Genomic DNA, 25949 nt, shown 5'->3' with positions numbered 1-25949 from the left:
GCGGTTTTGATACGGTCATCCAATTGAGCACAATGTAAAGTGATTATCTGGAATAATTTTTACCTTAACCGACTATTGACTGCATGTAATCGGTAGTCAATGAGAATTATTTTTCGTTTTTTATTATTATTGTTATTTTTAATCAATGATGAATGAGGGGGGGGGGGGGCTTAAAAACAGCACTTTTCTCATCCATTGCCAAGGGCTGATGCTAAAGCAACACTCGGTGCATGCGCCTGCCCCACATCATTTTGCGTGTTACTGGAAGAAGAGAAATGCAACATGTGCGTTGAGCGTCCCCACTTATGTCACCAATAATGTTTATGTTAAGATACCTAGCGCAGCTACAGATCAAAGTCAGATAAAGCAGTGACTTCATATATATATATATATATATATATATATATATATATATATAGATATAGAGAGAGAGAGAGAGAGAGAGAGAGAGAGAGAGAGAGAGAGAGAGAGAGAGAGAGAGAGAAATATAGAATATATATAGAAAATTAAGGACTATATGATCTAATCAAAAATGATTCAGGCACTTTTTCACTGTAAGCCTTGGGCTTCGGACCCAGATGGAAACTCCTCCTCGGTCTTCCCTTGAGCCATACCCATATGTTAACTACAGCGTAAACGGCAGGGGCTAATGATGATGGTCCACGGGGTGATAATGACACACTTATCACTATGTGGACATCAGTCATCACCATTTACTAGCTTAGACAACGCCCTCGGCCTTATACTCTCTCTCTCTCTCTCTCTCTCTCTCTCTCTCTCTCTGGTAATAGTGATTGATCGTAGTTATTTCCCAAAGAGCCGTCGCACTGAGAAGTCCTTTTCTAGACACGACACCTGTTTGTATAACTTGTGCTTCAACGCTTCAAAATTCAACTTCTACCAAATAAAGAGTAAATCCCCTGGCGCCTTAATGACTATTCAAGCTCAGATGTTCATTTGACGGGGAAATGTCAGCCAAGACTGCAAAATGTTCCGCTTTGTTCAAGGATTTATTTTTGGCCGCCAGACTGCATGTCAAGAATTTTGCCTTGCAGTCGTGATTTTATGCTCATGTGCATCCGAACGGTTTATGGTCGAAACATTCTTCCAGGCTATCCGATATTCATGTCATATTTAACTACCGACAATTAAAACTGCCGGCAGCATTCCGTGCTAGTTGTCATAGCTTTAATTGCTTTAGCGCGTTTGAGATGCGCTGTGACTTTGGACGCAGCCTATTCCTCCAGCAATCAGCATATTTTTCATGTTTCCATAGTATTACCATTAATGAATGCTTCTACAAGTTTCATCTTGGAATTCTTTTTTTTTTAGATTAAATAACTATTTTTGATCCACACATACGCTGTTTTTTGGGCTGTCTTTATCTAATTGTCTTTCCTTTTGAATTGTGTAAAAGTGTCAAAAAGTGAAAGCACATCTGATCACACTTTACTCTTCTTCTTTTTTTTTTCCCTTAAGATTCTCTACCTTTAAAAAAAAATATTTTAACACTGTGAGAGTTTGTCCTATTTGGTGTATGTTCCACCATAAGCAAGGGGTTAAAATACTTGTCCTTGCTGTAAAAAGGTTTCATTACAATGACTAATATAGAGGCACTTGAGATTGCCCAAAATATCCGCCGAACTCTGCCAGCTAAAATACAAGATGCTCAAAGTTAAAAGGGCCTCGGCTTGCTGCACCTGTGGCTCGCTCCCAAGTATGCCAACTGGCTGGATTTGGAGAATCGAATTTCAGCTTTTACTGCGCCAGTGCACGTTGCCAGCACAGTGAAGGAAATACTGCACAATTTATTCATTTATTATGAAAAGTGTTAATTACGGTAAATCGCCTTCCGATGGAAATTTATTTTTCTATCACAAAACACTTAGTTGAGTTTGTGTTATGAAAATTCTTGTAAAAAGACAGTTTTAGAACACCTTAGTCTCACTTTTACATAGCAGTCTTTCATGTACAGTAAAAATGTGTCACAGTTTTTTAATACAACGGCATTTAAAAAAAAAAAAAGAATTACTTGTAATTACATGACTAACCTGATGTATAGAGAGGGACTCACAAGTCATGTAAAGCTCATCTTTAGTGGAACAAGCTTGTCTTGGTCTTACTTCCTTTCACCTTGCCAAACAAAATGCCTTAAAATATGAATTTCTTGACTTTGTAGAAGGCAGTAAGGGTGAGTCATAGCCAAATTTCATCTGGGAATCATGGGGAAAAAAATAAATCCTAATTATACTACTTTTATAACCATTCATTTTGTTTGCATGGTGAAAGCCCAAATTAGTGCATACTTTTAATCCGGGATCACAACACATTTTGTCACTATTTTGGCAGCACCGGTACAGCGATCTGCAGACTGTAATTGTGGCTATATCATATTGTGGCTATAGAATCAAAAGAGAATCGGATGCAGTCAATAAATACTTCAGCAAATGTCAGCCAGTACCATCAAAAAAAAGCTTCCAATGTGACGTTTGGAGCAACAGTAAATAACATCTGCAGTTGTGATTGACACAAAGGTAAACTGTCTTTTATCTGTTCACACACGATACATAATCACCGAACCAAAATGGCTGCTTGCTTGGCAAAGCTGCAACAAGGGGCGTTATCTGACGATTAATCAAAAGCAAAGCATCGGCGTGGCTGTCACAATGTGCGTTCATGTACAACTTCAATAAGACCACAGTGCAACGGGTTCAGGACTCTTTTAGTTTTATATTTCGGTTTTAGAACTCATGCCACGTTTGGGCTTCGTGCTGCCTATGCCCATTTGACTTTCACCCCCCCCCCCCCCCTCTGGTAAAATGTTTGACCGTGATAAGCATGCATCTACAAAAACAACACTTTACGTTTGTACGTAACACTTTACTAACTTAAAAGTATTATTTTCATATTAATTATGAATTTTGGTCAAAGCCAGGCTCTGGTGTTGTGCGCTTGCTCTCTCGCCAGATCAAGTATAGGCGTTTAAGTTTAGGCTACTCCGATGGCCTGCAGTGGACGCGAGGACTAAAATAAATAAATAAAGCCATGACTGTCAAATATGTTTTTAAATTGATCAATTATATAATTTTGAGGCAGAAATCGTTGTCAAGCTATTTTTGTGGTCAACCTAGGTGAGTTAGCTGACTAATTTTTCCCCGTATTGTAATGTATTTTTATTTTTTTTATTTTTTACAAATTTCAAGTGTCACACAGACAAAGGCGTATCAGGGCCATGTACAAATATATTTTTTGAGATGGTGGGGGCAATATTCTGAGAAAAAAGACTCTGAAACTTTATGACAAATACCCGTAGTGTAGCTTTAATGTGACGATTCGTTGGTGGTTAATGGGACACTGTTTATAAAATGAGAAGGCAGGATGGAGATGGATTCATTTTTATTCATTTAAACTTGTGATTACACGGCAGCTAGAGCGACAACACTGATCACCTATCAGCTGACAAACACTAACCAATCAGAAGCTAGCATACTTTAGGTAAATGCAAGTGGAGAGCAGCAGGTTCGACACATCAACTTAGCTACTTGTACAAAAAATAAATAGGTGAATGTGTAAATAGGAATTCTGGAAGTAAATATACATTTTAATAAATTAACTTATATATCAGGGTGTGGACCTTCGCAAAGCGAGGCGTACCCAACGCTTCAAGGAGCGAATGCTTAACATCATATGGTTAACCTCTGCTAAAGCAATTACTATCTCCTTATTTGAAAACCCGACCAAAAATGATCGGCACAAACATCCGAGTAGTACGCTATGTGTATTTCTTGTAAGTTCGGGGGGTTTTTCTCTCTCAAATCTGCCACTTCAAAAAGTCGCAAATTTGCCACTTTATAAAAAGTTTTTTTCTCTGAATATTGCCCCCGCCCTCTAAAAAAAAATATATATATATATTTGTATGTGACTCTAATACGCCGCCGTACACATGCATGCATACCATGAAAATTTAAATGTTTTTTTTCCCCAATTCAAAACATGGGCATATATTTTATTATTACACAAAACGAACCATGCGTGAGCCGCACACAAAATTACTGTGTTTAAAAAATAAAACCAACAAAACATTATTCAACAAAAAAACAAAAACAACGTATATTTACTTCAATGTGACTTTTGTAGTTCCCAAGCAGACAAGTTCAGAAAAGCCAGCGTCGCCTTGTCAAGTGGAACTCTCATCTTATTTTGCATCAGTTTGTTCCTTTCCTTTGTTTTCCATCCAGCATCCTCAAAAAGGTTTGCTGCCAAAGATCAATTGTAGGAAGCGGTATGGAGCGTGACGTCAATTGGTACGAGTGGGGTGAATGATATTCACCTCTGCTGAACCCCTGACATTGACTCATTCAGCCCATTGGGGTTCGATCAAGCTCACGTTATGAATCATTGCCTTAAAGTAAATACAACAATTGCTGCACTGCATGTAAATCACACTTTTTGAAGATTTCTGTTATTTGCTGCATTTTAGGTATTTAAAATGTCAACCCGGGGAGAAATTAACTTACATTTCGCGTGTGTTGTCTGTCAGTTACAGTATCTATTGTTTATTTAGTATATAATGTATTTATGGTTCTGGATAAGTGAATCAAACCTTGGAAGAACAGCAGCCAGAGCGACTTGATTCTCTTCGAGATTGCAGTTCATATCTGCAAGCAGCTTCCATTGCAGGTTCCACAAATGAAAAAATTTATATGATGGAATAAAACAGTGTCCATGTCTTGTCCTGTTATCCAACTGACGTGTAAATATGTGACAGGAAACGGCCAACTATTAAAACTTGCATGACTTCCTAATAGCGAGCCTGTGACTGACAAAAACATGCGGCGATGACGAGAGGCGAGAATCGTTACGGGTCATTAACATCCACGTTTTGGGAAAAAACTTGACATAGTAGAGAATGCTTGGTGAGAGCGATGAAGCTAAAAGAAAATAAATCATTCAAACCACAGCAGCAACCTCTGCGGCATCTGCTACTCACTGGGCTCAACAAGATTTCTGCTCTCCCTGCAGCCTCACCTTCTGCTAATCAACATCTCTGACATTTTATTTTTCATGCATCTCACGTCTTCTTAGCCAAAGCGGTCACCTCCTACTATCTCTGCTTTCTTCCTACTCACAATGTAATCTTATTTTACTGTTCCTTTGACATTGTGTCCAGTCTGACTTTAGATCATTGGTCCCTAGCATACTGTAGGGATACTATTATATTAGGGTGTGTACCGGATTGGACTCAAGGAAAATATTAGCAATACGGATCAAGATCCAGAATGCTACATTTGTATTTTTTTATATTCAAGCGTATGCTGTGATACATACGGAAACATGTCTCTGCTCACTGGCAGCCATGTTTTTGAGTAATGTGATTGTCATTTGGTATGATGGATGTCTTACTCAAGCAGATGTCACAAATAACCTGCACCATATCCGTGACAACAAACTGCTCCCTGCCTCCCTAAATAGATTCATCCGTCCAGATTACCTATTCGGTTCCGGTGCAGGTTTTCGGGGATGTGGAGTAGGCTATATCCCATCTGAGAGTGGGTTAGTCACTATTGAACCTTTTTAAAATCAATTATCCTATTGATTATTCCATTGAATAATCATAATATTTTTTTTCATAAATTAATTGTACTATTTATTTATTTATGTATGTATTTATTTATAGTTATTCCACTGAGGTTCAACAAAACTAGCCTATGCTAAACGGTTAGCAATCGCGATTAGCATTAGCGCACTAGCGATTCCAATTTAAGGTAAACAAACACTACCATTTAGTTCACACATCATTATATGGTCACATTACTCATATAATAGTGTCACTAAAGTCTATATGTACATCTTTATTACTATCAATTTGCTTGCATGTTTCTCTTACGAATTCACGCGTCATTAACAGACACAGTTTTCTTAAATGTACTTGGTGTCGGACAACGCCTCAAAAAAAAAAAGAAATCCATAGAAGATTATCGATTGACGTCTTTGTTTGTAGAGGTCAGTTGCAGAGCGCGATAGGCTTCCAGGATAGTCTCAGGCAAGTGCGGGTGATGATGTTGGTGGCAGTGATGATGAATGAGTGTCAGAAAAATTGTGAAATGTTAGCAATAGCGAGAGTTGAGCTGAGGATACTGTTGTGATCGCAAATGATGCCAATGAACAGATTTCAGCAGATTCTGAGGTACGTTCTCTTTGTTGATCGTTATTCACAGCAGCCACAAAAAATGCTGATAAGCTCCTCAAAATCAGGCCAGTGCTGGATGTACTCAAGAAAACCTTCCATTCAGCAGTTGGTACATTTGAAAGAGGATGTTTGTCGCAGTGTTGGATGTTGATGTTTTTGGAGTCAGTCGGATTTTAGTATGCAGTTTTGTTGGGCGAGAAATGATTTTGTTATATGAGACAAAAGTGCAACATATGTGTGTAATACAATAATAATAATTTTGTAGCAAATGTTAACTGAAAAGAGCTCAACAGTATGAAGTATGAATGGCTGTGAAGGAAGATGAGAGGCTGAGGACAATGTTATGCGAACAGCGAGACGACATTGCAGTGGAAATGACGTCAATTCCTAGAGTATCAAAAATATTTTTGAAAAAAAAAATCCCAGCCTAGGTTGTAGAAATTCATGCATGAGAGGCTAAATAAGGTCATTAAAAAAAGAACACCGTTTAACGCTTTCAACTTCTGCCGACTGTTACTTCATGAATTAGAATTTGCATTTAGCACGTTACATAAGTGGTGCTGTTTTTTTGCATGTCATTTGCATACTTGCACACTGCATGCATTTTGTTGTGAAGGGATTGTTGGCTTAAAGATGACATGGCAAATTAATTCGGTGTGACGTTTAGTTACACAGTAGCTGTTTATATTGTTATTCTTCCCTGTTATGCTAACCCACAGCTTGGCGGAGGGTAGTGATGGCAAAATGAAGCTTCATGAAGCACTTGTAATATTTTTTGACTCCTCTAGATGCCACTCTTGGTTGAAAGATGCAGTGGAAATGGAATCAATTTCCTTTGCACTAGCCTTTATATTTAAATCAAGAGCACCATCTAGAGTCCAAAAATATTACAAGTGCTTCATGAAGCTTCATTTTGCCATCACTAGCGGAGGGTATCAAAAATGCATTGATTGGTTTCAACACCAACTTCAGTGTTAATCGTCATGATCCTCAGCGGAAGTATGATACATAGTAAAGTCATACAGAGCTTTTTTTTAATTTTAATTTTTTACATTGACGGGATGTAATTAATGTATTTTACCATGATTACACTGGGCCACCATAACATACAGCTCAATCTATAATAAATCTCACTCGCTCCAGATTCAGTGAGACATGAAACAAATAAAAGGCAGCGACCCTCCTACAGTTGTACATCAAAATAAAACTTTTTGCTAAATTGCTACATTTCCTTCCATGCGCACACGACTGTCCTGAAAAACAACGGAGGTAATCACTCACTGTGATTCCTCTTGTTTGCTCTGGCACTTAGCATTCACCTTGTGCAGACATGGTTAGGAGTTTTCATTAGGATAAATGTGAAAGTCACATTGCAGTTAATAATTCACTTTAAAGCCAGCATAACTGACAGTGATACGGGAGGTTTATTTTGACAACATATCAATTAATTTGCTCCTTTCACATTCTCTAAATGCTGCCGCATTTAATGTTTTTCACCAGTTGGTTGGGAGACTGTTGGGTTATTAATGACATGTTGCAGCGTTTGCTGTGTTTGTTTGCCAGCCTTTTTGTCCTAGTTCTGCTCTGCTGCTCTTCTAAAGTGTTGCTGCCACTGTTTCCTCTGCTTTGTAATTTCCATTGCTTAGTAATGAGAATGTGTCATGTCAGCACCATCCCAAATGAATACAGTGAATATCTGAAATCCCAGTTATTCGCAGAAGAAAGAAAGACACATTTTTAACACATAAATGTAAAACAGATATTAGACATTCCAATGAGGGGCTACATATCTATCAGAAAAGTATATGACATTTTTTTTGGGGGGGGGGGGTATTGTGACAGTGATGGAGAGTGATGCAGAAGCTTTCATTGACTACTGTGGTTTGTGAATGCCTTGGGCTGTTATTACTTTTCCCACTTCTGCTGTAGGAAGAAACAACCATCCATCCATTTTTTTTCTGAAGTGCTTATCCTCACGTTTGAAAGAATTTTTCAAAAAATTGTCAATTAATGTGTGATCTAATACATACATGTCTGCTTAAAACACGCAATGCAGGTGTTCCTATAAGTTGACTGGAATTGACAAAGGGGGTCTCTTATACGTTGTCCTCATCCAATATTTTTCTTGAAATTATAGCATTTTACAGCACTGTTCATGCTATTGAGACATAAGGAACACACTGTTTTCATATTATGTGGATAGATCATCTATCCATCCATCCATCCATAGCTAGTTAGCTAACTAGGGAGTTAGCTAGCTATCTTGAGATAAATAGAGCGATAGATTTTTTTTTTTTGCTTTCCTTATTAATTCAAAAGCCAACATCCAATTCAAACTGAACACACAAAACTAGCTAGCTAGATACAGTATCTTGCTAGCTGATACAGTATATAGCTAACTCGTACAGTATCTAGCTAGCGCGATAGATAGATAGATAGATAGATAGATAGATAGATAGATAGATAGATAGATAGATAGATAGATAGATAGATAGATAGATAGATAGATAGATAGATAGATAGATAGATAGATAGATAGATAGATAGATAGATAGATAGATAGATAGATAGATAGATAGATAGATAGATAGATAGATTTATTTATTTATTTTGCTTTCCTTATTAATTCAAAAGCCAACATCCATTTCAAATTGAGCACACAAAACTAGCTAGCTGATACAGTATCTAGCTTGCTCATACAGTATCTAGATAGATAGATAGATGGATGGATAGATAGATATACCCTCGTCATTGGCTGGCGGAAACTATTTCCGATCATTACTAGCATTAGCAGAATGACACTGGGTGCAAAGTATCCTCGTGCCAACTTAAACTACAGTCAAGGAAATTCGATACTTTACACTAGTGGACTGATCAAACAGTTAGCTTGGATAAGACTGAAACATGGAAAGTGAAAAACAAGTAAAGCCGAGTTGGCCTCTGAGGAGGTTGTGCTGTTGCACCACAATATGTCATTACCTTCTCTCTCACCTCCGTTTACTGGAGGTTGAGCTGACTTTCTTCTTTTTAAGATTTTTGCTCAAATGTGAAGCGTGTGCTCTGCAGCGTGCACGGGAAATATGTGATCCTCGTACGGGTTCCGCGGCATGCGTGTTGACGCGTGAGTGTGCATTCTGCGTTGTAGTTACAATCGATCTTTGTCTTTGTGAGGGCTTCAACCTTGTACACCCCCATGATGCGGAAATGTTTTCCGATCGTTCACTACCATTCTATCTATCTCGGTGATTTTTTGTAAGCGCACGCTGGGCGACACACGCATGCTGACAAACACGTAACATCGTCTCAGTCGGCCGTGTGCCTTGCGTGAAATGTTCCTCTGCTGCAGAGCAGGCGCACATCTGACAGTTGCTCCCTGCGTCCTGTGCCCTCCCCCTGCCGTGCTTCTCTTCAGCAGCTCCATAAGATATTTATAAGCATTTTGATAGTTTTCTTCCACTCTCTATCATCCGAGGTGAACGCTGTCATGTTACATTAGTCCAAGAATCCCGCTGCTGTTCTCCTGCTCTGCGAGATCCAAGCACGCGGCGCACTCCTTTTTAGACCGCGATAGTTAGTTGTGAATTATTAACAGAATTAAGCAGCAAGCACATCCTGCCTGGACTTGCAACTCTAGTCTCGTTGTGGAATGGAAGCTGCAAGGTACGGATACCATTATCAGCAAATGGGTGTGAGACTCCTCTGCAAATTGGTAGAGAAATGACAAACTTGCAAAATTCTCTGTTTATAAATGTATCAAAGGGAAAAAAAGATCTAAGCGTGTCTCAGTGGTCGCTAATTGCAGCTCAAAATCACTAATTGTGTGACTCTGATTGTGAGGAGCTATGGTAATAGCTATAGCAAAAATGAGTTTCACATTCGTAAGTATTACACACTGTACATATACCTACCACAATATGCCAGCGACATAGAATTCAGTAACCAGCTAGCTAAATTGCAGAACCCATGAAACAAAATGTCTGGACCAAACCAAATTCAGTCATTATGACCATACCATAAAATGCAAACAGATTATACTGTATGTAAGTGTTGGTAGTAAATACAAAAATAGCCAGCAGGTAGCAGCAGAGTATAAGAGATCAACCAGGGCCAAGCTGATTTCCCCCAGAATTCTAAACAGATTTGTGAATAATGTTGAAACTTAGCTATATTCTAAGGCTAGTTCCTGCAAAACGGAAACAGATAGAAATATATTTTTTTTTCCTGATGAAAGAAGACACTCTAATCTTCCTTTTGGTACGTTTTTATAGCAATACAACACAACATTCTGCGGGCCTTGCTGGGAGCGAAGGGGGTTGCGTCAGTGAAAATGGCTGATGTGAATGAGTTAAGTTTTGTTCAGGCACAATTTTATGTTTTTACTACCATTGCTTCACCCGTTCTCTGCAGTTCAGAGGCTGCATCAAAGTATGCTCTAGCATAAATAAACCAAAACTTATAAATACGTCTTTGGGACACTTAAAATGTTTAAAATAGAACGTATTAATACGTGTTTGGGAGCACATTAGTTAATAAGCATTTATCCCACTGAGGGGCAAACGTTTACGACGCTAACAATTTTGGTTTGTTCAAGCTCGCAACATTTCCTAAATGTTTTCTAAGCATTCTCTAAACTATCTTAATGATTCCCTAAACAGTTTTAATTGTTTTTTTTGTAAATTTGGGATTTGGAAAATTCGTATCCCACTTAGTGATGAACGTTTGCAACGCCAAAATTCACATTTTCTTTATTTTTATTACAGTACGCTAAACAATCTATGGCTTCCAAGCATAAAATCTTCTTTTTGTGCAAATTTTTTTATTTTAATTTCTAGCATTTTCCGTTCATTTTTGCAAATTTTGCAAATTTGAATAAAAAATAGGTGTAAGCATTGTAAAATCACCCAGTGACGTTTCCAGAGTACATACAGTTTGCCATTTTTTACATTCCTTTTCAACATATGCATGCATGCACGCACTCACACACACACACACGCGTACTTACACACACAGAAAATGGGGTTTGCCACTGAGTATAAGAGATGAATGGTGAAGTGCTCACAATAAACGAGGTGATTTCCGTGATGAAATAGAGCGATAAAAAGGCGCAGGAGAAAGTGCATTTCCTCTCTCTCTCTCTCTCTCTCTCTCTCTCTCTCTCTCTCTCTCTCTCTCTCTCTCTCTCTCTCTCTCTCTCTCTCTCTCTCTCTCTCTCTCTCTCTCTCTCCAAGTCTCCTGCTCCGTCGGCCAACCATTCATCATGACATAGGAGTGATGGAGGACACATACACACAGACAGTAGATGAAGTGGAACCTGAAATCATCTCGAGTAAATCAGGTTTAAGTTTAGTGTTAAAAATTTGTCTCGCACAGCACACCTCTGGCAGGTGACCTTGAGAAGTTGAGGAGGAACAAACCTGTGTGGCGCCTCTGGAATATTGAGGACCGAAATAGAATTGTTCGGAGGTCAAAGGCGCAAGGTCATTCATGTTAGCCGCGTCTATATTTTTACTCTGGTCGGTGTTAAGTTGGAAATCAATAGACAGAAATTTGTATATATATTTTTTTATTCTCTCAGTTTCTGGGATGTGATGTCTCTCGTGTCAAAAAGATGAGTTCGGTTTTGATGGACAATGGCAATATTTAGGCAGTTTTATTTTTAGATGTCATAAGAATGTGTGGCAGAGGCATGTTGAAAAGAAACACAAAAATAACATCATTTTGTGACACAAAGTTCACTGCAGTTAATTCCTGAAAATTTCAAACTTTCTCTCCAACGCATGCCGTGAAATGACTCAACTTTGGTTCTTTCATCTTTCATCTGAATTAAGAGTTGTCCAGTTATTAATCTCTGTCGGCCCCCTGTCGACCGTGTCCTTGTGGAGGTTGTACACACACACACACACGCGTACTGCATACGACTCTTCTACGAAGCTACCTTGCAATTCCTCTACCGGTTTCTTACTTCTTGGTCAAGTCATACATGAGAAAAGCTTGCGGGCTCATGAAAAAGAGATGAGCAAAATGGCTGAGCAGACGCCCGGCTGAAAGCAGACCCTCGTGTTGCGCTGTCATGCCCAGAGAAGGCGACTCCCTTCGGGGATGACAAAAGGTTAGTGCCTGAATTGAAGACCGGGTGACAAAAAAAAAGAAGAAAAAAGACGATTAACAGCAAATCAAAGAGAAACGATAAATCAGCGATACAGTAATTTAAAGTTAATAATATTGTGCAAGCCTCTGCAAACATCATGGGCATCAACAACATCTACGGGAATTGACCATTAGCGGAAGTGCCGAGCTCTGATTAGCATATAGTTGTTTTCACAGCTTTATTGAGCATTAGCATTTTGGCAACAAAGATGGATATGAGATCACCAATGACTAAACTTTTCAGACTCAATATGGGTAAAGAGGAATGAAGATTAGATTATACATGGATGCCTCATTAAAACTCTTTTCATTTCATTTCAACCATTTTTTTCATTCATTTGTAAAAGAAAAATAAGACAATGTAAAAGAATATTCTTCATCCTTGAATGAAAAGGAGCAGAAAGAAGATTTACTTACAAGTAATTAAAAAATAAAATGAAATTACTGTTCTCGGTTTACAATATGATTTCTGACATTCGTAACAACAAAAATGAAAAAGGCACAATGTTCAAACTTAATCTCGTTCTTTAATAATATTGATTTAGTCATTATTTTCTTTTAGGTGAGAATACAAAAAAAAAAAAGACTCGGGTCTCCTGACGGCGGTGTTCGGTTTAGGTGAACGGTATGAGATTCTTTCTAATAGGTTTTTTGGTGAGCTAACAAATACACGCACGCACACACGCACGCACGCACATACACATCCTCACCCACACACACACACAAAAAAAATAATAAAATAAAATAAAAATAAAAAAAATAAAGAGCAATGATGATGACATTTCCGAATGAACAATACTGAGCTCTTTAGGAAAAAAAAAAATTAATAAAAAAAAAAAAAAGACTGTCAGTTATTATCAAGTTTGCACATGATATAGTAAAAATATAAAGGCGACAGTTATGCAGATTTTTGCCATAGCTAAGGTTGGATTTGTGAGTTGACTTATGTTGATGTAAGGTGAAAGAAGATATCCAAAATGTCGACGGCCCTGTTGTCATTACCTTGTGGAGAAACAAATGAGCACGTGCGAAAACCTCAGACCGGTTGTGTCAATTTACGTGGCGCAAATGATATCTGACCAGATAAAAGATGTCACCGCCAACTGCCAGGATTTCGTTTCCATCGACGCAGCTTATCTCTTGTCTCGCTGTCACTGGCATTTAATTGCACTTCACGTGTTAAGCACCGAAGGAAATCACATTCCAAGTGGCTCTCCCCGCTGTTTGCGCCGGCGGCATATTCCAATTCCGCGCTCCTCCTTTCCCATAGCTGTCCTTCAGACCGCGCTGAATGTCAGCTGCTCAGGGCATCAGGTTGCTGTCTCAATTATAAAGTTGAGAATGCTTCATTCGGTATGGAGATGATGGTATCGGGGCGGGCAGCGCATACGCTGATGGCACTCTGCCGAGTCGAGGCGGCGATGGCGGAGCCGAGGACGTGCGATTCGGTCACGTCGTTGAATCAAAATGGTGTCTTAGGCAAACTGGTTTACTTGTGTGATCGCTACGTGGGCATTGAATTCGCACTCGTGATCAGTGAGGCCTGCAATGTGTACAAAAAGTAACTTACTACCTTAATAAATCCATTTAACACTACGGTAACGAGTAATCTTAACGAGTTACTTTTCTCGGTGAAGTCATCTGACTACAGTTAAATGGAGCAAAAAACGAATAATTAACAAATAAGAAAACGCACAGCAAATAGGGGAGTGTCACACGTCACACGTCACATATGTGCCACGTCATGTTTTCGACCACGTTAAAAATATAAATGGAGGTCGCAGACAGATTCGCAATGCTGCTAATACAGTCGCTATTATGAGTTTGTTTCAGCTCAATAAAATACGAAAGTTCATTACAACATACTGTGCTGTTGACAAAGTATTATCTGGCTTCAAAACACCACCTGTGCGTCGAATAAAAAAACTAAAATATATCAATTAAGCACGTTGAAGCTTAAAGAGAAAGACTGTGTGACAGGATGACGTCCCCAAAATTAATCATTGTATTTATAAACAATGTTAATTTTGCCATGACACTATTAACAGTTAAATATGTCAGTCCAAAACAGACTGCCTTAAAAATATTCACCAGTTATAAAGCTCCAGTTATAAACTCATTTGCTCCAAAAAAAACTTATAAATATGTTCTATTTTAATTATTGCCATGCTCCCAAAGACGTATTTATACGTTGTTTGTTTATGCTAGAGCATGCAGAAGGCTTTGATGCAGCCTCTGAACTGAAGAGAGAGCATGAAGCAATGGTAGTTATTACAAAAACGGCCAGCAGGTGGCAGCAGAGTATAAGAGATCAACCAGGGCCGTGTTGCAACAAGCTGTTTTAAACAGATTTGTGAATAATGATGAAACTTAGCTGCATTCTAATGCTAATTTCTGCAAAACGGAAACAGATAGAAATTAAATAAGAGACTCTAATCTTTCTTTTGGTAGGTTCCGTATTTTTATAGCAATAGAACAAACTATTCTGTGGGCCTTGCAAAATCAGTCCAAATCCAGTAAAACAGCCAGGAGCGTAGGGGGTTGCTTCAGTGAAAATGGCTCAGAGTGAATGCGTTAAATAGCACTAATGTTCTGATGAGAAAATGTGGCAGCCTATAGAAAGACAAAGCCTACCATGCGAACTAAATGAAGGACAATAAGAACAGATAGCGCTAATGTTATCAGGTGATGGGTTTCTGTTTCACCCCGTGTGGGTCGACAATCACCACACACCATCCCAAAACTCATGATTGCGTAATTTCCGCAAATCTTCTTATGTTGTTAACTCAATTTTTTTTGGAGGGTAGAGCAATACTCGGCTTACTGCACAGATTCACAGTTGACCTCTCAGAAGTAGAGATTTGTGCAGTCGTGCACGACTAATCGGCGAGGCAGACCAAGGAGATAGTTCTCAATCCAAGGGCACGAGGTCGTTTCAGGCGGACCGCCGATCACGTTTCCTCCTCGAGTGTTCATGCAGCACGCTGAGCCAGGGGTTCAGCATTCTAGACGGTTGGTACATTTGACATTTTGCGAACTTGCTGTCGAGTGAAAATGACATCACAGTTGCTCAGGTCCTCAGGCAACGACCAATCACAGCTCAGCTTCAGAAAACAGGTGAGCTGCGATTGGTCCGGAGCAACTGTGATGTCATCTTCAGTTGACCGCAAGTGGCAAAATGGCCGCCCCCTGAGATGGATAAAAACGTCTGGATCTGGCTTCATAACTCATATTCTAAAAATAGTAAATTAGTCAGATGTCATGTTTCGACTTGCGAGGTCACATAAAATATATTATTGTCAAGAAATGTTTAAGGTTGACTTCCCTTTTCAGGCCCAGGTTGATAATTGCAATGTGTCCAAGTGTACAGTATAATAACTGGAAATCGTGATCACCAAATGCAAACTGAGAAGCACATTTATTAATGATACCAAAATAAAACTTGACATGATATTTGTATTTACTTGTGCATCCTCACTAGAATATCATCACACCGTTCACTCGTGTATTATTTTCTACTGGATGAGACCAACAATAAAGCGAATTAAGTGTTCCCATTTCTGCCTTGTCAAAAATTGATACAATATGTGTTTACCCTCGAAAGACTTATTAACTGTCATTTGTGAAATTAGTTCTTTCTGGACACATTTTTTGTGTCTCTTATTTGGATTTAAAACGAGGTTAACAATGACATACACTCAAAAAAGAAAAGTACGCACAGTGACAGATTTTAAATTTAGAATTTAAAAAAAAAATGCATATAAAACATCATGTATGTGTCTCAGTGGAGCAGCGGTAAAAGACAGTCGGCAGTTGAGGGTCCTCAGAAAGTGAAGACGCTGTTGGGCCATCTTTAGCACAGCTGAGTGGTTCGAGCGCCACTGAACACCTCAGCCCGTGCGTGTCAAACACATTGTGGTTTACCTTTTAAGATGGTTTTTGTAGCATGCTGTGCAATTATCATCGATACACATGCCCAAAGCACCCTCAAGCTTGGCGAACATTTCTGCTCGCACCCCCTTCTCCCCCCCGTTACACTTTCAGTTCTCAGTTGTCAGAGTGCAGAATGGCAAACGACGGCCAGAGTTGCAGACTGGCGGTTCGATCAAACCGCCAGTCTGGAACTCTCCCTTCTCTGCAGCATATGCACAACCTCAGAAAGGACAACGATGCCGAAAGCGCGGTATAATTAAATACATTATTGTTGTTCATCTTGTTCTTTGTCTCCCAATTCCAAGAGGGGGGGGGGGGGGACACACTGCGCCAGAGACGGCTGCAGTTAAGCGCAGCATGTCGATCATGTTTTTAGCCGGAATGTGTGGAAAGATAACAGGGTCCTCCCATTCGTTTGAGACATTTGATGTCTTTACACACTGCCCCATGGAGACCCATCCATAAAAACAAGCTGGCCCAAACCATATAAAAATGTAATGCTACTGTTCTTTTCGAGTTTGAAGCATGAGAAGAGTGAGAAGAAACGCAGGCTTGCTTTGATCCGTTTGTATGCAGTGGAACGTGCCACACTCGCTGCGCCGGTAAAATGTTAAAAGCGCTTTTAATATTAGATGACGTCAAGATACATGCGTTCATACATGAACCAGATAAAGTAAAGTCAACTTAAACTAATATTAACAATTCATTTGCTCCCAAAAACGTAAAAGAATGTTCTATTTTAAAAGTTTTTTTTTTTTAATGCTAGAGCATACAGCAGGCTTCGATGCAGCCTCTCAACTGCAGAGAATGGTTGAAGCAATGGTAGTTATTACAAAAAAACGGCCAGCAGGTGGCAGCAGAGTATAAGAGATCAACCAAAGCCCATGTTGCAAACAAGCTGATTTGCCCACAGTTTTAAACAGATTTGTGAATAATGATGAAACTTAGCTATGTTAATTACTGCAAAACGGAAACAGATAAGAAAGAAGAGGCCCTAATCTTTTTTTCTTGGTAGGTTCCATGTTTTTATTGCTAACACAATATTCTGTGGGCTTTGCAAAATCAGTCAAAATCCAGTAAAATAGCCGGAGAGCAAAGGGGGGTTGCTTCAGTGACAATGGCTGGGAGTGAATGAGTTAAATAAACACCTTGCAAAAATGAATGCACTAATAATCAATAAAAATGTAATCTTGGTAAGCATTTGCTTTCAATGATGGATGAAATGTCTTTCATCGATTAAGGATTTCAGCCGAGCTGTGTCGCTAAAAAATGTTTTAAAAATGTGTTGTTGTTTTTGCATTAGTATTTTAAAGCACAAAATTGATCAAATATAATAATAAAAAAGTATATTTTTACTGATCCATGCCTCAATTGGCGGCGGGTAGGCGGCCACAATCATCCTGGTGGGTGGGCACGGCCCCCTATGGCCCCGCCCATGGCGACGGGTGTGACTGAAATGCTATTTGTTATTGAAAACAATAATGATAGCTAAGCCAGTAGCGGCGCTAACGACTCAAAACTGCCAATTATTGCTGTGCTGATTGGTAATTAATTGATGTATATTTCTATTTTGTTGCAAAGCCATTTTGTTATGGAGTATTGTGTCTTATTTGATTCTATTAATTCATTATGAGTATTAATTGAAATGAAAAGGGGATTATATGTCTACGTTCTGGAAGAAATATCAAATCTGTGTGCGAGTCTGTGTGTGTGTGTGTGTGTGTGTGTGTGTGTGTGTGTGTGTGTGTGTGTGTGTGTGTGTGTGTGTGTGTGTTTTCTGTGTCACACTCTGCCAGCTTCAATTATCACACTGCATAATAGTTGAGTGAGATTAATTTCAGTGTAAATAAAAAATAAAGAGGACGACAAGGAGAGGTCAAAGAAGGGGAACGCAAATTGCCGAGGCGAACCCCTCCACTGTGTATGAAGAACACAAACAACAAAACTGCAAAACGTTAATAATTTAGACAATCTGGGGGGGAAAAAACGGGAAATTATGTTTGTGTAAGCGACGTAATGTGTTCTTCGTTCCTCCTTCGCAGGCTGACGCAAACAGTGTTTGGAAGCATCGAGTAGATGAAAACAAACCAGGCTGCTTTACAGTACTGCGATGTATGTTGCTCATGGTGGCAGATAATTGCGCGCTATCTTTACAGATTCTCAAAGGTTATCAGGAGGAGGAGTCCCAGTCGGATAAGAACTCGTTTGTATTAGCCTCTGTGCGCTAACTGGCGGCGCAGATGTGAACACAGCCACTCATTCACATCAGACGGCGACTTATCCGTCGAAATTGCCACAATCATACGTGCGGCCCATCCTGCCCGCAGACACTCACGCACACACACAGGGGTGATACCATCACGCGCACGCGCACGCGCACGCACACACAAGGCCTATTAGGACTTATTTTTAGCAGTTCTCCAGTCCTGACCTACATCACGGCACGAATATAGCAGCAGAGATGTGAGAATGAGCAAAAGGGGGGAGGGAAGAAACAGACGCACCCTGATGGGTAAAAACTAAATAAAAAATAGAATCCTCCTTTGTGGATTGACAGTTCCATTTCTGTCAGTGGCCCTAAAATTTTTTTTAAAAAAGGGAAGCACACAGTGGACACACACACAAAAAAAAAGATGGCAATGGATAAAAACGGGTAGCTTCGTATAAACCAAACAGAAAATAGCTGAGATGTGACGTCCACAATGCGAGCCCGAAGGCACATGGACATCGATTTCAGTTGTCTATAGAAGACTTGCCTCTTGAGATGGATGAAAATGTGTGCGTCAATCCGCTTAATTGTTATGCCACCAACACAATATGGATAACAATACCGTGTCTTGACCAGTAGGGGCACATATTGCAAAGAATCATTTTGACTTTAAAGGGATACTTGACTCATTGAGCCATTTTCAACAGTAAAAAGTTAATATGTTGTCCAGAATCAATTTCATTATTTTTCATGTACAATGAATACCTTTAAAAATATTTTTTTTTTCCACTTGCTGTCGACTGAAGATGACATCACCTTGCTGAGAAAGTAGGTAACAACCAATCAGGGTTCAGTTGGCTGACCAAACCCAGAAAACAGGGTGAGCCATGATTGGTCGTTAGCTACATCCTCAGCACAGGTGATGTCATCTTCAGTCGACAGCAAGTGGAAAAAAATGGTTTTTAAAGGTATTACGGTAATTGTACATGAAAAATAATAAAGTTATCAAATTCGTTCTGGACAAAATATGAACTTTTTACTGCTGAAAATGAGTTAAGTATCAGTATCATATTTTTATGAGCTAACAGTGCTTATTTGGGAGTTATTGGGATGAAATTGGTGCTTGAGCTTGATGATCGAAAACATTTTCGCGCAAGTAGAGTTTGGGGATGTGAGACCGAACGCCGCTGTGTTATGAAAGCTGTTCAGTGAGCGCAATCAACGTTTAATATCATTTTTAATCAACTGTATTTGCCGTCTTTTGTCGTCAGATATTGATGAGTGTGCAACCCAGATGCATTACTGCCAGTCCAACACGGCGTGTGTCAACCTGCCCGGCAGCCATCGCTGTGACTGTTTGCCAGGCTTCACCCGAGTGGACGAATACTCCTGCACCGGTAGGTTTGTTTGGGGATTCTGGCTTTTTTTTTTTAGAGCCGCAGTGACTCACTCTTATTTTAGGATGGATTTTTTTTTTGTTATCGTGTGAGTCAAGTTGCAGCCCTTTTTCCTGCAGATTGGTTCTTTAATTGTTGCTTGAATTCAGTCTGGTCTGGTTTGTTGCATCGTTCTTTGAGATTGAGTCACAGAACAATCATGATCAATTTTATTTTATTTGTTTCCAAACATGGAGAAAATGAAAAATAAAATTAAGAAAAAAAATGTACTGTTAATAATATATGTAAATACAACTGATGGCAAAAAAATATAACACAGGGGTGTGTAGACTTTTTATGTCCGCTATAGATTAAAAAAACAAAAAAAACAATCGAAAGATTTATTCAGGAACTGTCTTCCTCAGGAAAATCTTTTATTTTTCTCACCTACAACTTCCTGCCATGTGCTTTGTGTCTGTGAAAAAGAAAAGTGTACCCGTACGCTTCCTCGCCACTCCTCTGTCGCTTCTCCACCTGTGTGCTGATTGCCCTCAGGTGCTGCAGCAACAGGTAGGAGGAAGGAGGGGGAGGTCTCAATAGTGGCCGGCAGAGAAGAGCGGGTCAACTATCATGGCCACGCGTAACAGCTGTCGTCACAAAAACGGGCAAACCGCCTGCAGTGAGGAAAATTGTTGACTCCGGGCCAGAATAATATCGTATCATGGCTCTGCAACTGTGATTATGAATGATTTGTTATCTGAAATGAAATCGTTGATTTTGATGAATGCATCCGTTGAAGGCTGCCTGAGCCCGCATGGATTCTATAAGAGAGAAATGATTGCAGTCATTCAGCTTGTCCGCAGTTATTATGCAGACTAAAAATCTCATGCCCTGATCAACAAATGCTGTGTTTTTCTTTGTCCTGATGATTGTCACGCCGTGTAATAATCGAGAGCATGGCCCCGTAGTTAGGTTACTTTGTCAGTTTAGAGTTCTTCGATACACAGCCCCCCCCCCCCCTTTTTCCGCTTTAGTGTACATTAATTAGCTTGGACTTGGCAGGCTTGCAAAGATGAGGATCCGTGGACAATCAATCTATTTTACAGCTTGTAAAGTGTCTTGAGCTGCTGACTCGGAGCAGCACAAACCCTCAACATGCGCTCCTAAAGATAAATCCTCTTGTATATGCAAAAAGGGCCTTCGCGTTTGCTACAGGGGACCAAAAATGAGCCATGGTACACATATTGCACGTCGGTGCTCCACGTGAGTGTCTTTAACTCATTTGCTCACAAGAAACAACAACGTATAAATTAATTGTATTTGAAATATTATCAGTGTCCAAAAGACGTATTTATATGTTTATTAGTTTATTTATGCTAGAGCATACAGAAGGCCTCTGAACTGAAGAGAACAGTTGAAGCAATGGTAGTTGTTACAAAAACGGCCAGCAGGTGGCAGCAGTGTATAAGAGCTCAACCTGGGCCATGTTGCAAAAAAAAAAAAAACTGTTTTTCCCACAGATTTAACCAGATTTGTAAATAATGATGAAACTTAGCTATATTCTAATGCTAATTGCTGCAAAACAGAAACACATTTTTTTTTTCAGATGAAAGAAGAGACTCTAATCTTGCTTTTGGTAGGTTCCATGTTTTTATAGCAATATAACACAATATTCTGTGGGTCAAAATCCAGTGCATAGTTTGTTCCTCTGGGGTATAAAATGCCATTGGACATTATCTCTTGCTATTTCTCTCTTTTATCATCTGCCTTGCTGAAGGGCCTGTCCTTTGTGCTGACAGTGCCCTGTAAACAATAGGAAGCCGCAGTAATTGTGGTTCCACTTGATTTCACCTCTATGGAAGCAGGCAAGCGGCTCAGGGGAAACAGGGAATGGACAGAGAAATCAACACAGTGGCAGGAAGGGTGAGGTTCGGCTGCGCATTGTCAGGATGTGGTCTCTCTCACGCGCATTTATATAGTTCACAGTTCATTGTTTATTCATTAGGAATGCAATAATATAACTGTTGTAATGTTAGTCAACACAAACCCAAATTCTAATGAACTTGGGACCTATGGTTTGCATGTCTCGTTGACGTTACTTCACTTTCCTTTTAACAACACAAAAAGCGTTTGGGAAATTAAGACACTAATTGTTGAAGCTTTGTTGGTGGCATTCTTTCCCATTCTTGCCCGATGCACAACTTGAGTTGCTCAACAGTCCGGGGTGTCCGTTGTCATATTTTGCATATGTGCCACTCATTGGCAATGTTTTGACGGGTCTGGATTGCCGGCAGTCCATTCGAGTGCTCACACTGTTTTGCTATGAAGCAGGACTGGCACAAATAATCGGCCCTGATATTTTGACTTCGATTCCTGTGTTTGGTGCTTTCTCATATGTGCAAGTTACCCATGACCAGACATCCTGTTTGGCCGGGACAGTCTCATTTTTTAGCCTTCGTTTCCGCGTCCTAGCGGATTTTGCCAACCTCATTGTTTTGTGCCGATATTACGCAGGTCCCGTCCCGGCGTCCCGATTTTTTGCCGTGTGTATGTCTATCATTCAGTTGTCATAGCGATTCAGACGATAAACCAAATTCATGGTTGCGTTCTCGTTTTTAATCGGTAGCCGGACGGACTTACCTAGCAGGTGTTGACCGGAACTAGAATTACTTCCTGCTTTTGCATCTCAAAATCATGGGAAATGTAGTCCTACTATTATCTGCAAACTCCTAATTTATTTGATGAGCATTACCTGCCTAAAATGTCTCTGTGATACTGTAAAGCTCACATTTTTTTGAGTCAGTACTCTCAATGATTAGTTATTCATAGAAATATAGAGAAAAAGATCTTTCAAGTAACGATTCATATTGAATTGTGTATGCAATATACAGTACAGGCCAATTGGCAGAAGTAGGGATAATGAATGGTGTTTACGCTCACTTTTATGATTCAGTGCCGGCCGAACACAAGTGATTTCCCCCGTGGAAGGGTCATTATGATCCCCGACTTCGTGTGTTGGTGGATAATAGCGATGTGCCATCTGTGATTGTGGAAAATGCCCAGCTCCCACAGTGCATTGTATCTTATGATAGCTTTTACAATTGTGTTCTGCATTATGCAGATGACGAGGCTTAAATTTACAGTTATAACTAAGAGACTATTGTCTGGTTTGCTTTTTAAGATGCGTGCTAATGAGTTTACAAATGAAATGGCATTTAACTGCTTTTGAAAAACTTTCCACAACTACCAAGAAAAATATTGTATACTGTTATCGCATTCACTGCCATTGACGGCTATTGATGTCAAAAATTCACTTTATTTCTATAAGTTTAACATTTTTTTCCACTTTTGTTAACAAAAGTATGAAAACCCAGAAAAAAACGTTTTATTGTACATTTAAAACAGATATAAAGTTTGTGATTAATCGTGAGTTAACTAGAGTAGTCAATTTTAATTGCCGGACGCCCCTAATTTTTAATAATCTTTTTTTTTAAGAAAAGATTATAAAAAAATTAATAATTTAACTTATTTTTTTTAAAGAAAAAATAATAATTTAAATAGAAAATATTATTGAAAATTTAAATAATTATTTAAATACTTTTTTAAAGAAAAGATGATTACAAAAATTCAAATAATTAAAAAAAGATAAAACATAATTAAATTGTTTTAAAGAAAAGATTAATAATTTAAAATTTTAATTAGTTTTTTAAATAAATTATAAAAAAAATGAAAAAATTATTAAAATATTTTGTTAAATACAAAATATTATTTAAAAAAATTATATTTACTTTTTTTTAAATAGAAAATATTATTAAAAATTAGGGGCGTCAGGCAATTAAAATTTGTAATCGTAATTAATTGCATGATTTCACTAGTTAACTCACGATTAATCACACATTTTATATCTGTTCTAAATGTACAATAAAAACAATTCTAGGTTTTCATACTCTTGTTAACAAAAGTGGAAACAAATGTTAAGCTAATGGAAATAATTCAAATTAATTTTGACGTATATAACCGTCAATGGCAGTGAATGAGTTAAAAACATTTGAAAATAATTGCTGTATATATAGAAACAACATTTAATGATTTAGATCTTTATAATAAAATCGCTTTGTACCTGTCTTACATTTCATAGCAAACGTGATATGTTTTCCTCTTCATGTACTTTATGTGCTTACTGCTTTTACAGTGCAGAGGTACTTGGGATCACTGACATCATTTCCATCGACAATCGCAAGTCCGCTTGCCAAAAGCAGATGTCTGTTGTAGTACCAAGACTGACCTGTGAGAGGCAGCATGGTGCCACAGAGTGTCCAGACTAACTGAAATCACAAAGCGGAAGACGAAAAAGCAGCGAGGCGACAAATTATAAGATGAAAATAATCGGACCTGCTGACTTTGGGGACAAACAAAACATTCAATAAAATGTCATCAATGCATTCCCTAAAACTCCAAAGTTTAACCTAATCGGTAGACAGTTGTTCCTTGATCTATATATTTATTCCAGATCAATTTCAGCACACAGCCTGTTTGCTTTTGCTTGCGTGGCATTGTATTTAATTTAATTTGGTAAATTTAGGTGTGTTTGCTTTTTCTTGGATTACCGTTTAATTAGACAGCTTGAAGCCTGCGGTATGTCGCACACGGTTGCCTTTGCTCAAGTCATGTATGTAGCCTCTCTCTCCTTGTCTACACAGGGCTGATCAATAGTCCAATTCTTTCCCTAACCAGTAGTTCCTATGCAACATGCTCAAGCTTGGTTATAGCATATGATGCAAAGCAGCTGCCAATCATTTTGTGCAGGCTGCGCTAGTATGTATACTGTTCGGAATTCCAACATTGGAAGGCCGCAGTCCCCCGGCAGACACATTGGTTTAATGAAAATGTAATCAAATCCAATTCCAATTATACACATAATGAATGTTGAGCTCAGGTGCGACGAGCTCGGTAACCTTGGCAACCCCTTCCCTGTATACTTTTCAAAGACGGAGGTCACGTTGTAAAGCGAGCAAGGGAGCAGCCATTTTAATAAGCCCATCAAACATGGTTTGGGCAGGAGTCACCTAAGTTTTCATCAATTTATAATTGTCTCTGTAGAGGCCAGTGTTTATATTTAGCCTCCTCATAAAGGTTTGATGCAAGAATTCCTTTCCACTTACTGGAAGGCAGTATACCCGTCCGCAGTGATTTCTGTCTCCGTGTGACGCTGCTGTGCAGAAAGCTTCATGTTGCGCTCTCTAGAGACGCATTGATTCCGTTCCCCCCCCTGGGTGAATACACTGAGACACCGGCAATAAAATGCACGGCGCGTGTTTACTGACAGAACACATTAATGTGACATGCTTTCATTAATGCATAATGCAGCAGCTGAAGCAACTCTCTCATAGCCCCCGAGCTGTACAAAGTCGTACGGTAGCAAATTAGAAATTATAAAAAATGTGAAAAAATACAAAAGATTATAAAACAATTTAATATTTACTTTTTTTTTTTAAATAGAAAAGATTATTAAAAATTAGGGGCGTCAGGCAATTCAAATTTGTAATCGTAATTAATTGCATGATTTCACTAGTTAACTCACAATTAATCACACATTTTATATCTGTTCTAAATGTACAATAAAAACAATTCTAGGTTTTCATACTCTTGTTAACAAAAGTGGAAACAGAAAAGATTATTAAAAATTAGGGGCGTCAGGCAATTAAAATTTGTAATCGTAATTAATTGCATGATTTCACTAGTTAACTCACAATTAATCACACATTTTATATCTGTTCTAAATGTACAATAAAAACAATTCTAGGTTTTCATACTCTTGTTAACAAAAGTGGAAACAAATGTTAAACTCTCTCATAGCCCCGAGCTGTACAAAATCGTACGGTAGCAAATTAGAAATGATAAAAAATGTGAAAAAATACAAAAGATTATAAAACAATTTAATATTTACTTTTTTTTTTTAAATAGAAAAGATTATTAAAAATTAGGGGCGTCAGGCAATTAAAATTTGTAATCGTAATTAATTGCATGATTTCAATAGTTAACTCACAATTAATCACAGATTTTATATCTGTTCTAAATGTACAATAAAAACAAT

At 38.7% G+C, this 25949-nt stretch overlaps 1 protein-coding gene across 3 annotated transcripts in view; it reads left to right on the top strand.

Moving 5' to 3' along the window:
- The window catches only part of LOC147176684 (protein kinase C-binding protein NELL1-like), a 179322-nt gene that overhangs the window by 110630 nt on the left and 42743 nt on the right, over positions 1-25949 (top strand). For all 3 annotated transcript variants that reach the window (XM_086071424.1, XM_086071421.1, XM_086071422.1), the window contains one exon: positions 19751-19876. In XM_086071424.1, the coding sequence (XP_085927550.1) occupies positions 19751-19876 (126 nt within the window). The remainder of the gene's footprint in view (positions 1-19750; positions 19877-25949) is intronic.

Source organism: Leptonotus elevatus, chromosome 3 (genome assembly GCF_054856555.1).
Source record: "Leptonotus elevatus isolate MCC_2025b chromosome 3, RoL_Lele_1.0, whole genome shotgun sequence".
In the NCBI taxonomy this organism is placed as follows: Eukaryota; Metazoa; Chordata; class Actinopteri; order Syngnathiformes; family Syngnathidae; genus Leptonotus; species Leptonotus elevatus.
This window is presented reverse-complemented; position numbering and strand designations above follow the sequence as displayed.